Source organism: Rhagoletis pomonella, unplaced genomic scaffold (assembly GCF_013731165.1).
Source record: "Rhagoletis pomonella isolate Grant_MI unplaced genomic scaffold, Rhpom_1.0 Rhpom_scaffold_05472, whole genome shotgun sequence".
NCBI lineage: Eukaryota > Metazoa > Arthropoda > Insecta > Diptera > Tephritidae > Rhagoletis > Rhagoletis pomonella.
The window spans coordinates 1-12141 of NW_023464012.1; the positions used below are offsets into that span (position 1 = coordinate 1).

Sequence of the window (12141 nt, forward strand, 5' to 3'; positions counted from 1 at the left end):
GTATGCAGCTTTCGAGATCATTAAATTTTAGTATAATAAAGTGCAAGGTGAAAGTGGCTAAGAGCTTGGATTGATATTTAATAATATAACAAACGCTTTTATTATCCTTTAGCATGCAGCTGTGCTCGAAATGTTAGCGAAACAAATTATTAAAAATAAACGCGATCTCTTAGCCACTTGCAAATTGCACTTTATTATACTAAAATGTATTGATCTATAAAACTGCTTACCCAACAGTTTTCTAGAAACTAAAATTTTCTTTTAAATTTTGGTGTGAACATTTTTTTATAACATTTCAAATTTTTCTTGTGAAATTTTTTCGTTTTGGGGGAACTTTACAGTTGTTTTCAATTAGTTTTTATTATGTAGCATTTATTGACTGGAACAAGAGAATCGATTTTCTTGCTTTTCATTCTGCACTTTGCACTTAAAATTTTAATATAAACAAATAAATAATTCAAATAATCTCTTGCTAGTTTTGTAAGTTTTTATAAAAAAAAAACATTATCAAATTGGTAAAAAAAATTAAGTCTCCACTGAATTATGAACGGCAAATTCTAGTTTTGAACCACTGTGCGCTGCTGCGCATGATTGTGTTATCGGCCAAAGATATGTAAATATGTATGCGCACCGAAAACAAGTACATATCCGTACCTTTGCTGCAAGAGTGTCATAATCGAAAAAAATATATATTTTTTTTAGTCAAGCATGCACGAAATGACCTCTATTATCTATGTTGTAACAAATGTCATAGCTGTATCGATTAATCATAGCTCATTATAAGAAAATGTGCCTTCATTTTTACTATGGGAGCGTTTGTAAACTGTAAACTTTAATGCCGTTTTTCTCAAGTTTTTGATTTTTTGTATTATGACACTCTTGCAGCAAAGGCATGATATGTATTTCCACGTTTTTTATTAGCTAAAAATACGCTAAAATTACTGAGTGCCGCAGCTGCTAGTAGTCACAAAATGTGATCACTAACTTATTACTGCTGCTGCATGCTGGACATATATACATATAGATCATTAAATCGTTTGTGCAAGCAAGCGTAGAACCAAGCTCGTGTTGAGTCTTTGAGCTTGACTTTTCAGAGAGAGAGAGAGAGAGTGTGAGCCGTATGAGAAGTATCCAAGATTGGCGCGCGGCGCTGAGTGGTGGTGTGTACTGATGGCGGTTACTTTCCATTTACTGCGCTGTTTACGCTCAGCGTTTGTTTTGCTGCTTTATTTGTGTCTCGACTTTGCGTTGGCTTCGGTGTTTGCACACCTTTTCGTCGTGTTCATTAGCGTATTTTTCGGCTTATTAAATTGTGATTTAGTAATTATATTTTTGGACTTTTACACAACTGTTTTGAGTTTATTTTCCTTTCCAATATGTTTGTAGCAAGTGTAAAGTTGGAGAAAAATTGCTTGGGCATGTGAAGAAAAATCCATTATTTGTGGGGACTTGAAGATAGCCTGAAGATACCTGTTTCTGATAAGCACACATGAGAGTGAGGAAATATACGCACATAAAAAGTTATGTATTCACATATATATGTACTCCCGGCATGAATAGCGATTTGGTATTTTGGTGTAACAACTAGCAAATTAGTATTTGCGATAAATTTTCAAGTCGACGCAGCGCAAAAAAAAAATCTAAAAACCATTTATTTCTAAGCTCCGTAGCCACCTACAATGCATCCACGTAACAGCAATTTTGCAATATTATTTTGTGGCATTCTGTTTGCCGCAATTTCGTTGTTAACAGCGCCAACAACAGCACAGCAGCAACAAGTTACCGTGCACCTGTTGGGAGTGGGGAGCGAACGAGAGGCAATTGTTGATGCCCCCAACTGGCATGCAAAATTCACACCCCAGCAGTTGCAAATGCATATGGGCACCAGCGCTGAAGTATTGCTGGAACTAACAGGTATGCACAATTTACACATAATGTTAAGTGGGTGAATAACAGAGGTGCACTTTTTGCTGTTAAATGCCCTGTAATGGGAATGTAATTTCTGAAATGTGCAGTAAATACTGCTTGGTTTTAAATATATGTACATATATATTTTGTGAAACTTTTTATTAAAAAAAAATAAATAAATAACTATATATAAAAATTAGACCGTAGCACGATGTAAAGGCCAAAAAAGTTCGAATTGTCTTCAAGCGTTTTTTCTAAATTTTTTTGCAAGCTTTTTTCTATCGTATATAGGGGGTACCATTTGCAGAAAAAAATTATAATTTTTTAATTTGTCTTGATAGGATATTCATTTTTTATACAAATAAAACCGATTTAGGTTCTTTTAACAGGATGGCAAAAAACATTTACACTCCTGAAACTCTCATAGTGAGTGCTGAAAATCGCTTGGAGCAAATTAAGCTTTTTTTTGTAATACGGTCTAATGCACATTAACCGAGGTCGTCAAAATCGATTTCTGATTAAGAGATAATTGTTAGGGTAAAAATTTGTCTACATAGATGATTTTAGAATTTCTATTAACCACTTTTTGACCAAAATCGGACTACCGCAACCGATGCCAGAAATGGTTTGAAAACTCAAAATCTTTATTTAATCGAGTAGGAAATAAAAGCTGCCTTTTTTACTAGTCCTTTTTTGGAATACGATGTTCTTCCAAGTGATTTTTTTTTCTAAAAACAATTAAATAAAACTAATTTTTATCTGTTATATACCCAAAGCTTAATACAATTTTATAAGAATATTCATACCACTCATAAATTCTTCACAGATTTGCCCCTGAACGCCGCATTTGAAGTGCTTAGTGAGAATCCTAATTTGGCCAGTGTGCAGCATCTCATACCAGCGGATGTTATTAATTCAACTACCCTTAAATGGCGCGGTAACATCACAGTCGATGCCATCTTTCTTGGCTCCACAAAAGCCTTTGTGCGTCGCGTCAATACCACAGATCGCGCTGACGGTACGCTCGAGCTAACAATCATACGACGCACGCGCATCATCGATCACGTCTTTACCGGTTCTGTTGCGTTACTCGTCTCGCTGTTATACATAAATTTCGGCGCCGCTTTAGATGTAACAGTGCTGCGCAGCTTATTGGCGCGTCCTGTGGCGCCCATAATTGGCTTTCTTACGCAGTTTATTATTATGCCCCTCTTGGGCTATGGTCTGGGTGTGCTCATATTTCCCGATTCGCCAGAATTGCAGCTCGGTCTCTTTTTTACGGGCGTTTCTCCGAGTGGTGGCGCATCCAATATCTGGGCTGTCATCTTGGGTGGCAATATTAATCTATCCGTGCTGATGACCACCATTAGCAATTTTGCTGCTTTTGGCATGATGCCATTGTGGATTTTCACGCTCGGTCAATTGATTTTCGATCGTGCAAACATTACAGTGCCCTATGCAAATATTGCTACATTTGCGGTATCGCTAGTAGTGCCGCTTGCCATCGGACTGGCCATACAACGTTGGTTACCACGCGTAGCACGTGTGCTGGTGCGGTTGCTCAAGCCGATTTCCACCTGCCTCATACTTTTTATTGTAATTTTTGCGATCGTTACAAACCTTTACTTGTTCAAATTGTTCTCGTGGCAGGTAAGTGAAAGACAGTGGCCGAGTTTTAATATGTTTTAATTACATTTTTTTTGATTGTTTTCACAGATTATTGTTGCCGGGTTGGCGCTGCCTTGGCTGGGTTACGTGTTTGGGTGGTGTGCGGCGAAAGCTTTGCGTCGCAGCTCCGTTGATTCCCTCACGATTGCCATTGAGACTGGCATACAAAATACGGGCATTTCGATTTTCCTTTTGCGCTTCAGTTTGCCGCAACCAGAAGCCGATCTGACCACAGTCATACCTGTCTCTGTGGCCATTCTAACACCGTTCCCACTACTAGGCTTGTATATCTATAAGCGTTGCGCTGAGCGTGGCATCGTAGAGGGACAAGTGGACACGCAAACGATTACACCAACTCATAGAAATTAGGGGACAAAGCGTGCACAGGGAGTTCGGAAATGATCTTTACGGAGTTTTATTATTACATCACAACTAAGATATTTCATGGGTAGAGGGGCTTACAAAAAGCGCCAGCATATTTTTTTGTTTGTGGTTTTATTACATTTTTTTTATCGTAGCCTTAACGTATTACGAAGACTTTTTAACAATGCGACAGTAAAAAAATAGCTTTAAAGTTTGTTAAAAAATTGTGCCGCAAAAAGACTCGCCTTTATCCTCGCTTCTCGGATAGAAATAAATTAGCATTTGTTAAGCGTGTAATGTGCCTGCATTTTACATTTAAAAGCAATATTCTATATTTATATTTTCTGTTTAAATTATACACAACAATTTTGTGCAATAAATATTTTATTTAAATACAAAAACGGACCCACTTTAATCTGTAAACACGCCATTTTTTCTGTAGCAAAATTAGTTTTGAATTTCTTTTGTGGCAGAGAAATAGCTTTTTCTAAGCAGCTTCATTGCCACTTGTTTGTAGCAGCACTTTAATTAAACAATTTATAGTTTGTACATCTAGATTGAGTTTCTTAAACTCGTATAAATACCTTATGTAATTAACTGTACCGCTAAGATCGACCAAATTCAGCAAATTCGGCGTTAAATTATAACAATTTACTACAGCGAGTAAACGCGCTACCTCCTCCGCTGTAAGATCAGTAACAACGCTTGGCTCAAAGCTGCTGGCGCTGATGAAGCGACGCAATGGCGCCGCTAACACTCGCCGCGTATTCTCAATGAACATTTTGAATCTTTCCAGCTGCGCATGCATCAGTTCGCTGGTCAGCAATATATGTGGTTGCTCATATTTTTGCATATACAAATCAATCAACTTAATTTGCCAAACATCGTTGCATTGGGGCTTAACTTGCATGCGTTGGATGAGCTGTGAGTATGTGAGAAAAATTATTTGTAAGCAATGTGTAATGTTTAAGGTTTTTCGTTTCGTGAAGTAAATTACACTTCCGTGCTTTATTTAGGGTCGGGTAAATATTGCATATCTTACTCACATTGAAAGTCGTCAGATAAATGGGTAACACATGCATCTTATCCTTGATGACGGCATTGTAGAAGAGCATTGTTAGCTGCTGTATCTTAAGCAATTCGTCTTGTGTAATAACCTCGGCATCGATATGTAAAAACCGATCGGTGAAACTCGTAACGAATGGATCATTGGAGAAGCGCTCCAGTGCAGTAGCATTAACATGCCAGCATGTATACTGCTCGGTGGTGAGCGTTTGCGCAAAGAGGCTCTTCAGACGATCGGGATCTTCCAGGTGCGAAAGACAGCCGGAACGTTTTTTAATATCAATACAAGCGGAGTTTTTTAAAGCTTTGCTGAAAGTTTAAAAAAGTTTATTTGTGTAAACAATTAAAAATATCGTAATTTACGCTTACATCAATTGCGACCAATTGCGTTCCTTCTCAAAGCAAACTGGCCAATAATTGGCGTCGTCTACGATTACTTTCTGCAAATTGTCTAGAGGTGGCAGCATGCAGGGTGCCATGGGGAGGCGACGCAGTTCCTTACTACCCACTTCCAGCACTGATATTTGACAGAGACATAACTTTTTCGTATCGATATCCCGTGGCAGAAAGAGACGCGGTTCCACGGCCAGCACATACAAATGGCGGAAGGCTTGCAGATGATATCTAAGAAAAATTATGTGATAAAGTAAAGTATTACTGTATCTGGGCCACAATACGGAAGTGCAACTTTTCTCAATTAGTTTCTGGTTTGTTTCAAATTCCCGACAAAAAGTGAATAAGGAAGGGAGATGCACTTCCGTTTAATCCGTATTATAGACTTTTTATTTTAATCTTTCACTCACCTATTGTCGTTGCTGTGATTCGGAAATTTGGGAAAGAATGCACAAATCAACGCCGCCACCGCTTCCGGAGTATTAGCAATTGTATAGCGTCCGGCACCCAAGAAGAGCAACCCCAGCGACATGTGTATAGCCATTTGTGAACCGAATGTGACATTAGGATTGTAATTGACGCGACAGCGATCACGAAAACTGATGCGTGAACGCAAATAACGTATGATGCGCAAGATTTCCAGATCACCCGAACCGGCGAAAACCAATGAGATTGCAATCAGAATAACCATTAGGCAACACTCCACTGTTGTGTAGCCAGCGAATTCGAATACATGTTTACTTTGAAAACCAATAAATGTTTTAAGTGCTTTATGCAAGGTTTTGAAAGCTTCCGGATTCTCGCTACCCGCGTATTTGAGACCCATGCAGAATGAAGCGCCCGCAATGACATTGCACCAAGCTTGACTGTAAGTCAGAGTAAATAGTTAACTAAATTTGTATATTTATTTGTGTAAATACTCACGCTTCGGATTCATAGTCAACGCTCGTCTCGTACTTATCACCCCAATAGTACGGACGTTCGAGATCTATTTTGAAATTCGACGGAAACTGGCCAAATAACCACTCAGCGTCGGGCTTTATATCGGCCCAGAGTATCAAACCGCGCGCAATCGAGCGCAACATAAGCAAGTCTGGACGCACCAAGTCAAGCAGATAATGCGTGTTAGGTGGATCCATCCACTCGGCGACGGCGCGATTATTCGTATTGAAGAACATGAGACCGAGTGCTAGTGTCGCACCGGGTGCAGTAACATCGATATTGACATTGTCACCTTCGCGCACTTGAAATGAAGGCAATTTGTATTTTTCCTTTTGCGAGCCGGTGAGTTGTCGTTTATTGCCGCCAACCATGTAATAGTGGAGTGTATCGGGAATTTGAAGATCAAGCAGGCCGGCTGGCGAATCACCCAGGCCCAACGTGACTAAGCCCAATGCAAGACCGGCGGTCAAAGCATACGATTCGCGTTCGATGCTATTCTCCATTTCCGGACCAGGTGGCCGACCTGCAGAATGGATTTAAAAAGTATGAAGAACTGGAAAAGCAATTTTTTTCTTCTTATTTTGCGATGTAACCGCATAAGCAACCTGGACCGAGTCTCATAGTCGTTAACTTAAACACTAATAATTTATTTTTTTTAACTTGCCACTCAGCTTAACAAGCCTTTTTCTTACGCCAGACTCTGTAGAAACAGCCGGCTTCCTTGATCTGCCCGTAGATGAAAAGTGGTGCCGATACAACAATAACAACTAACTTCGGTAGTGTATTTAAAAAAAAAAAGAAGAAATTTGAGTAATTTTTCTGCCACTCACCCACTTCCTGCAACAGCACCTCGGCAATATGACGTTTCGCAGATCCCTGATACAACAGTCCGATGCCCATGAGTGAAGCTACCTGTATATTTTGTGGTATATCCAATTCCAAAGCGGTCGTTGGCAACAACGCTTCAATGTGTAAACTCAATAATTTTGTTGTTGTATTATCCATACCACCACGATGCGTTGCAGAAATGCCCAAGAGCAAACCGACGCTAGTCATCTCATCACATTTTACCAAATATTCATAGATGCTCATAAACGAAAGTGTTTTAAGGTGACCATTCAATCCGAGGGCCATGAGAAAGCCCGCATGTTCCGTCGAAACGTCTTCTTGTCCCTTAGGTTTATTATAAACGATCCATGTGGAGTCTACATCGCGTGCTTGCGGTGAAATTTTCAAACCCGCAGCGACGCCATTGTGGAATGATGGCCAAAGACTCATATTCGGCGGTAGTTCGATTTGTTGCATTTCAATTGTAGCACCCTTTACCGGCTCCTTGCCTGAGAGACACAACTTGGGTATTGGCATCAACTCGGTGGGTGTTGGTATGGAAGTGCGCAGCGTAAACATACCACGTCCCAATGGCAGCGCCATGGTGCGTTTGCACAGTGCAAACAACTGACGTTCTTGCTCCTCTATGAAACGATGATCAGTCATGCCTGGCTTCTGCACAATGTCTATCAGCACAGGCTCTGAAGAGGTGAGTAGTCGACGTACTTCGGCAATGCGCATATCATCTGGAAAGCGTAGATTTAATAGCTTTGTATCAATATTGTCCATGCCATCGTCGAGTGCTGCCTCCATGTGTGAGATGCCATTGGTGGCTGGTGGACAGCGAGCGGACAAAGAATCCTCAGCATCCACATGTGATTTTGGTTGCAGTCTACCGACCGCATGAGATGGCAAATTGTCTTGCAACAGCGCATGCGCAACCAACTCAGTACGCAAAATTAGCTCATAAGTGGCGGCTGAACAGCCGATAGGAGGCGAAAGGCGCGCATGCTCCAGACATTCTTCTATGATGAGATGCAGCGCGACAGGGAGGCGTGAAATGTCGGCGCGTGTGATTCCTGTAGAATAAATATGCAGTAGACAAAGTAAAATTACAAATTATAAAGTATTGGTGTAAGAGGTGCATATTTTTTTTTTCATTTAGAAGAAAATATATGTATTGTCGTCTACTTACCCATATTGATGAGCATTTGTATGACTTGCTCGGAACGCGGCACATTCGTTGATATAAAACGCTTAGGGCGCTTAGGATAATACGTTTGGACTGAGTCAACAAATTCTAAAGGTTTGATCCATTCTTTAATTTTCTTCTTGCCGTGCATTATCAGAGAAACCACCTTTATATGTATATAAAGTAATATTAGGTTGAGAAAACTTTCTATTAGCATTTTTGTCTACCTGTAGCACATTTCGGCTCATATCGTTGAGCCCGTCTACAAATGTATACTGTAGGGTATCTTTGTCTTTTAAAATATGTTCCACCTGCGTGTAAACGCTTGGCGCAGGCACCTGTAGTAGCTCCTTATGAGTCATTAGAGCCGCATGTTCTTCGGTAAGCTGACACAATTTCGCCATTGAGTGCACTAAGTGTGGAAAATCCAACGTATAATGAAATACATACATTGTCAGTTGCATATCGAGTGCAAATTGATGTAAAAACTACATGAATATAACAAAAACATGAAAGTTTATATTTTATAAAATTTTGCACACACAACGCTAACCTTTGCCAAATACGGCAGGCAATCATGCATCGTTTCATCCAACTTAAAATCTTCATAAAGCAAGTGGAAACCATAGAATATGGCTGGTATAGTGTTGAATAAACAAGCGCTTGTATCGACATTGCTCGCCACAGCCGCAGTCGCTCCTTGCTCCGTTTCCATCTTCATGTTGGCGCTCACACCGCCGCTACTACCAGCGCCATCTTCATTGAGCACAGCCAGCATGAATTCCCAATCCTCATTGGTACCTTCAGTGATTTCATCATTTTTTCGCCGCTTTTTCGGTTCTTCTGCATTGAAAGAGGCCGATGCGTTGGTGGTGGCCTCATGTGTAGCCGCACCACAGCCCATTAAATCAGTTAGTAGATTACGAAAAATATGCCACTCCTGTTCAATGCTGTAATCACGAGAACCAGGCGGATTACGCGCACCATACCAGCGAGTCATTAGAAGCATAAATTGTTCTCTGTTTAATATACGTCGCAATGTACCAATGCAGCGTGAAATGAATTTTGTTTCATTGAATTGTGGCAACTCAATGCGATACATTTTCCCGAAAGGATAGACCAATGTGAGGCGATTACCAGCAGGGTCACGTAGGCTTAAGCAAATATTGCTAGTGTTGCTGCAATTCAAAAAGGTAAACATTTTAAACTATAAACGGCTTTAAAAATATTTTTAGCATTACCGATTTGGAAATTGTGGTTGCAGAGGATGTACAGGCGATAAAAGATGCAATTCATCGCCAAAGGTTGTATCCGAGGGTTTCTGTATTGTGGGTAATAGGCTGCTACGTCTGAAAATCGACGAAATAAAATAAATTTATATCTGAGAACTTCAAATTGAAGAGACATTTATATTTTCACCCTCTTCCTACCGTGGAAATGGCGAGTTGGGTGATTTTCCTGCTAGCGTACTAGCCGTTGCGGTTGGTGTGGGCGTCACATTACCTGCGCCAGAACATACGCTGGTGCTGCCCATAGCTGCAGCTACATGTACTTTAGCGACAAGCACTGCACCCGTATATAATATCAAACTGCCAGAGGGATCCAAAACGGCAATCATGCGTAGGCGCTAAGATTGTGGAATTTAAAGTGTTGTCAAAATTTTTGAATTTTTAAGCAGTATAGAAGTACCTCTAAAGAAACCGCATCCTTGGCTGGAATTGATAAACATTTATTGGATATTTGCAAATCCTTTGTGCCATAATTGCTTAGCCGGACGAGTTGCAGTTTGCACGAAAATGGTAGCAAGTAGCAGAGGTAAGTTTGGGCCACTAGGTCAGTGTGTATGAAAGCACGACTAGAGATTTCACCGAATTCGCGGTTGGTACTAGATGGAAAGCGTAAGTAATATGAATTCATAAAGAAATGAATACTTAGACGCACTTGCCATATGTGTTTTCAGTCCACATATGCTCCAAACATAATTCCGGCACTATAGGTTTTGAAGGTTGAGCCTGACCCACTCTTCGTATGTCTTGCATAGATATTGAGTGTTGACCGATTGATGATTGTAGATGATTCAAAGGCGGAGCAGTCCGACTTAAAAAAAAATTAGGAATTAAGGAAACTATTTTAAAATTTATGTACATATATAACTTATTGACTACTTATTCATATGTATTATAGCCGTTAGGGTAAGAATTATGCAAAAAAGCTTTTAGTATTTAAACGCATAATTTAAAATATATTTAATTAAAATTTCTTAAAATTACTAATTATGTCTGTCATACTAACTTTAAACATCCGAATGCTCCGCTCAATGAGTGAGCACTAGACAAAAACTTGCCAATATGCGCCGAATAGTTAGGATTTCCTAAGCTGGAACGGCCTAAATGTGCTGTACTGTGTTTTGATGTAGCTGAAAACCATACAAATCAAAAAAAAGGACTCACTTTTGCTGCACAAAACTTGCCTGGACCGCCAATACCTCCAGCAGTACCCCGATTTATAGAATTATGTGGCAGTCCGCCGACAATGCCAGTGAGCGCAGTTTCATTTTGCGCACTCACATACTGTATTTCCTCCTCAGTTGCCTTCCGAAGTCGTGAAATAAATTGTTTTCCAATTTTGTTGTCATACAGTAGTACCAGCTCTGAATTCTCCGAAGTGAATATTATGCTATAATCGGACTCTACAAGATAACCAACAACATTTGTAGCTGATTTGCAGAGAACTGGACAAATTTCATCTAACGGATGCGCGAGCGAGAATAGGCGTGGCATTGAAATGGCATGATTTTGGATAACAGCGCTTGAGGCTACTTTCTCCAATAGAATACCATACGATGTGGGCCACACATGCGATACAGGAAACTCGAGATTGCAAAGGAAGTCCTCGCCATTGCTGCAGTAGATGCGGAGTGCTGATTGATCTAAAAAATTAATTAAATTTAATAACTTATTTGTAGTTCGTTTAATGTTTTCTCACCAATCAAGCAAATAGCACTATAGTCTTCATCCTCTTCTGTATCCAACTTTATGTTACTGCTATTATTATTGTGGGTTCGCCTATTTCGGCTGCTAGTTACAAAGGACTTGTTGCAGAAAAACGCAAATTTGATTGGTGACTCGCAAGTGAAGCACAAGCGTGGCATTATACTATTATCGTCAAGCAGGCCTGAAAGAAAGACGTTTTGAATGTTAAAAATGAGTTTACCTTACAATCAAAATCACCTTTTGTCCACACTGCTGTATGCTTTTTTACGTATAGTTCCTCTTCGGAATTGACCAAGTACTCGCACATGTAATCAACGTCTGCATAGGCTGCGCGCTGTTGCTGCAATAAATATTCGGCGCTTCCACTGCTACTATTATCATTCGACTTTCCATGGTCAGTTCTATTTTTTTGCCCATCTTTTTGTTGATTACACTGATTGGTATGCACTCCGGTTTTATCGTTTAAGTCCTCGAAAATTTCTCGTACACACCAGAATTCGTTATGCTCATCTGAAGCGGAAATGTTTACATTTTGCATGCGTTGTAGCAGCACATGCTCGGTAGGCAAGTGGTTGTGCTGTTTTACATCAGTAGGACCTGGATGCTCCTCAACCGCCTGACGACCCCGAGGAATGAACTCCTGCAGGCAGAAAGGTGGTTACTTGCCAATAGAGATTTTCGGACGATTGTGGGCCACTTACCAAAGGTTCAGAGGCGGCAATCATAACTTCGCTAGTTTCATCCAGATTTGCAAAATTTGCAGTTTAAAATGTTGTAAATAAATTTTAG

General features: G+C 40.1%; 2 protein-coding genes across 6 annotated transcripts; one reads left to right on the forward strand and one right to left on the reverse strand.

Annotated features, from left to right (window-relative positions):
* Window positions 1-1066: 1066 nt before the first annotated feature.
* On the forward strand, window positions 1067-4267 carry LOC118755152 (P3 protein-like). Of its 5 annotated transcripts, none has more exons than XM_036490008.1 (4): window positions 1067-1160; window positions 1387-1914; window positions 2735-3558; window positions 3625-4267. In XM_036490008.1, the coding sequence occupies exons 2-4, from the start codon at window positions 1680-1682 to the stop codon at window positions 3943-3945; spliced, it is 1380 nt and encodes a 459-aa protein (XP_036345901.1). In that variant the 5' UTR covers window positions 1067-1160; window positions 1387-1679; the 3' UTR covers window positions 3946-4267. The 5 variants fall into 5 exon arrangements, with proteins under 5 accessions (XP_036345901.1, XP_036345900.1, XP_036345902.1 ...); XM_036490007.1 differs by lacking the exon at window positions 1067-1160 and adding an exon at window positions 1228-1320; XM_036490009.1 differs by lacking the exon at window positions 1067-1160 and adding an exon at window positions 1262-1290.
* A 6-nt stretch (window positions 4268-4273) lies between these two features.
* LOC118755151 (anaphase-promoting complex subunit 1-like) lies at window positions 4274-12141 on the reverse strand. Its single transcript, XM_036490005.1, has 18 exons — window positions 12054-12141; window positions 11590-11992; window positions 11345-11533; window positions 10830-11288; window positions 10652-10775; window positions 10301-10456; window positions 10049-10244; window positions 9790-9986; window positions 9601-9708; window positions 8913-9537; window positions 8587-8847; window positions 8363-8525; window positions 7170-8246; window positions 6322-6862; window positions 5808-6263; window positions 5374-5628; window positions 4986-5313; window positions 4274-4861 (listed from the first exon to the last, which is right to left on the reverse strand). The coding sequence occupies exons 1-18, from the start codon at window positions 12075-12077 to the stop codon at window positions 4427-4429; spliced, it is 5997 nt and encodes a 1998-aa protein (XP_036345898.1). The 5' UTR covers window positions 12078-12141; the 3' UTR covers window positions 4274-4426.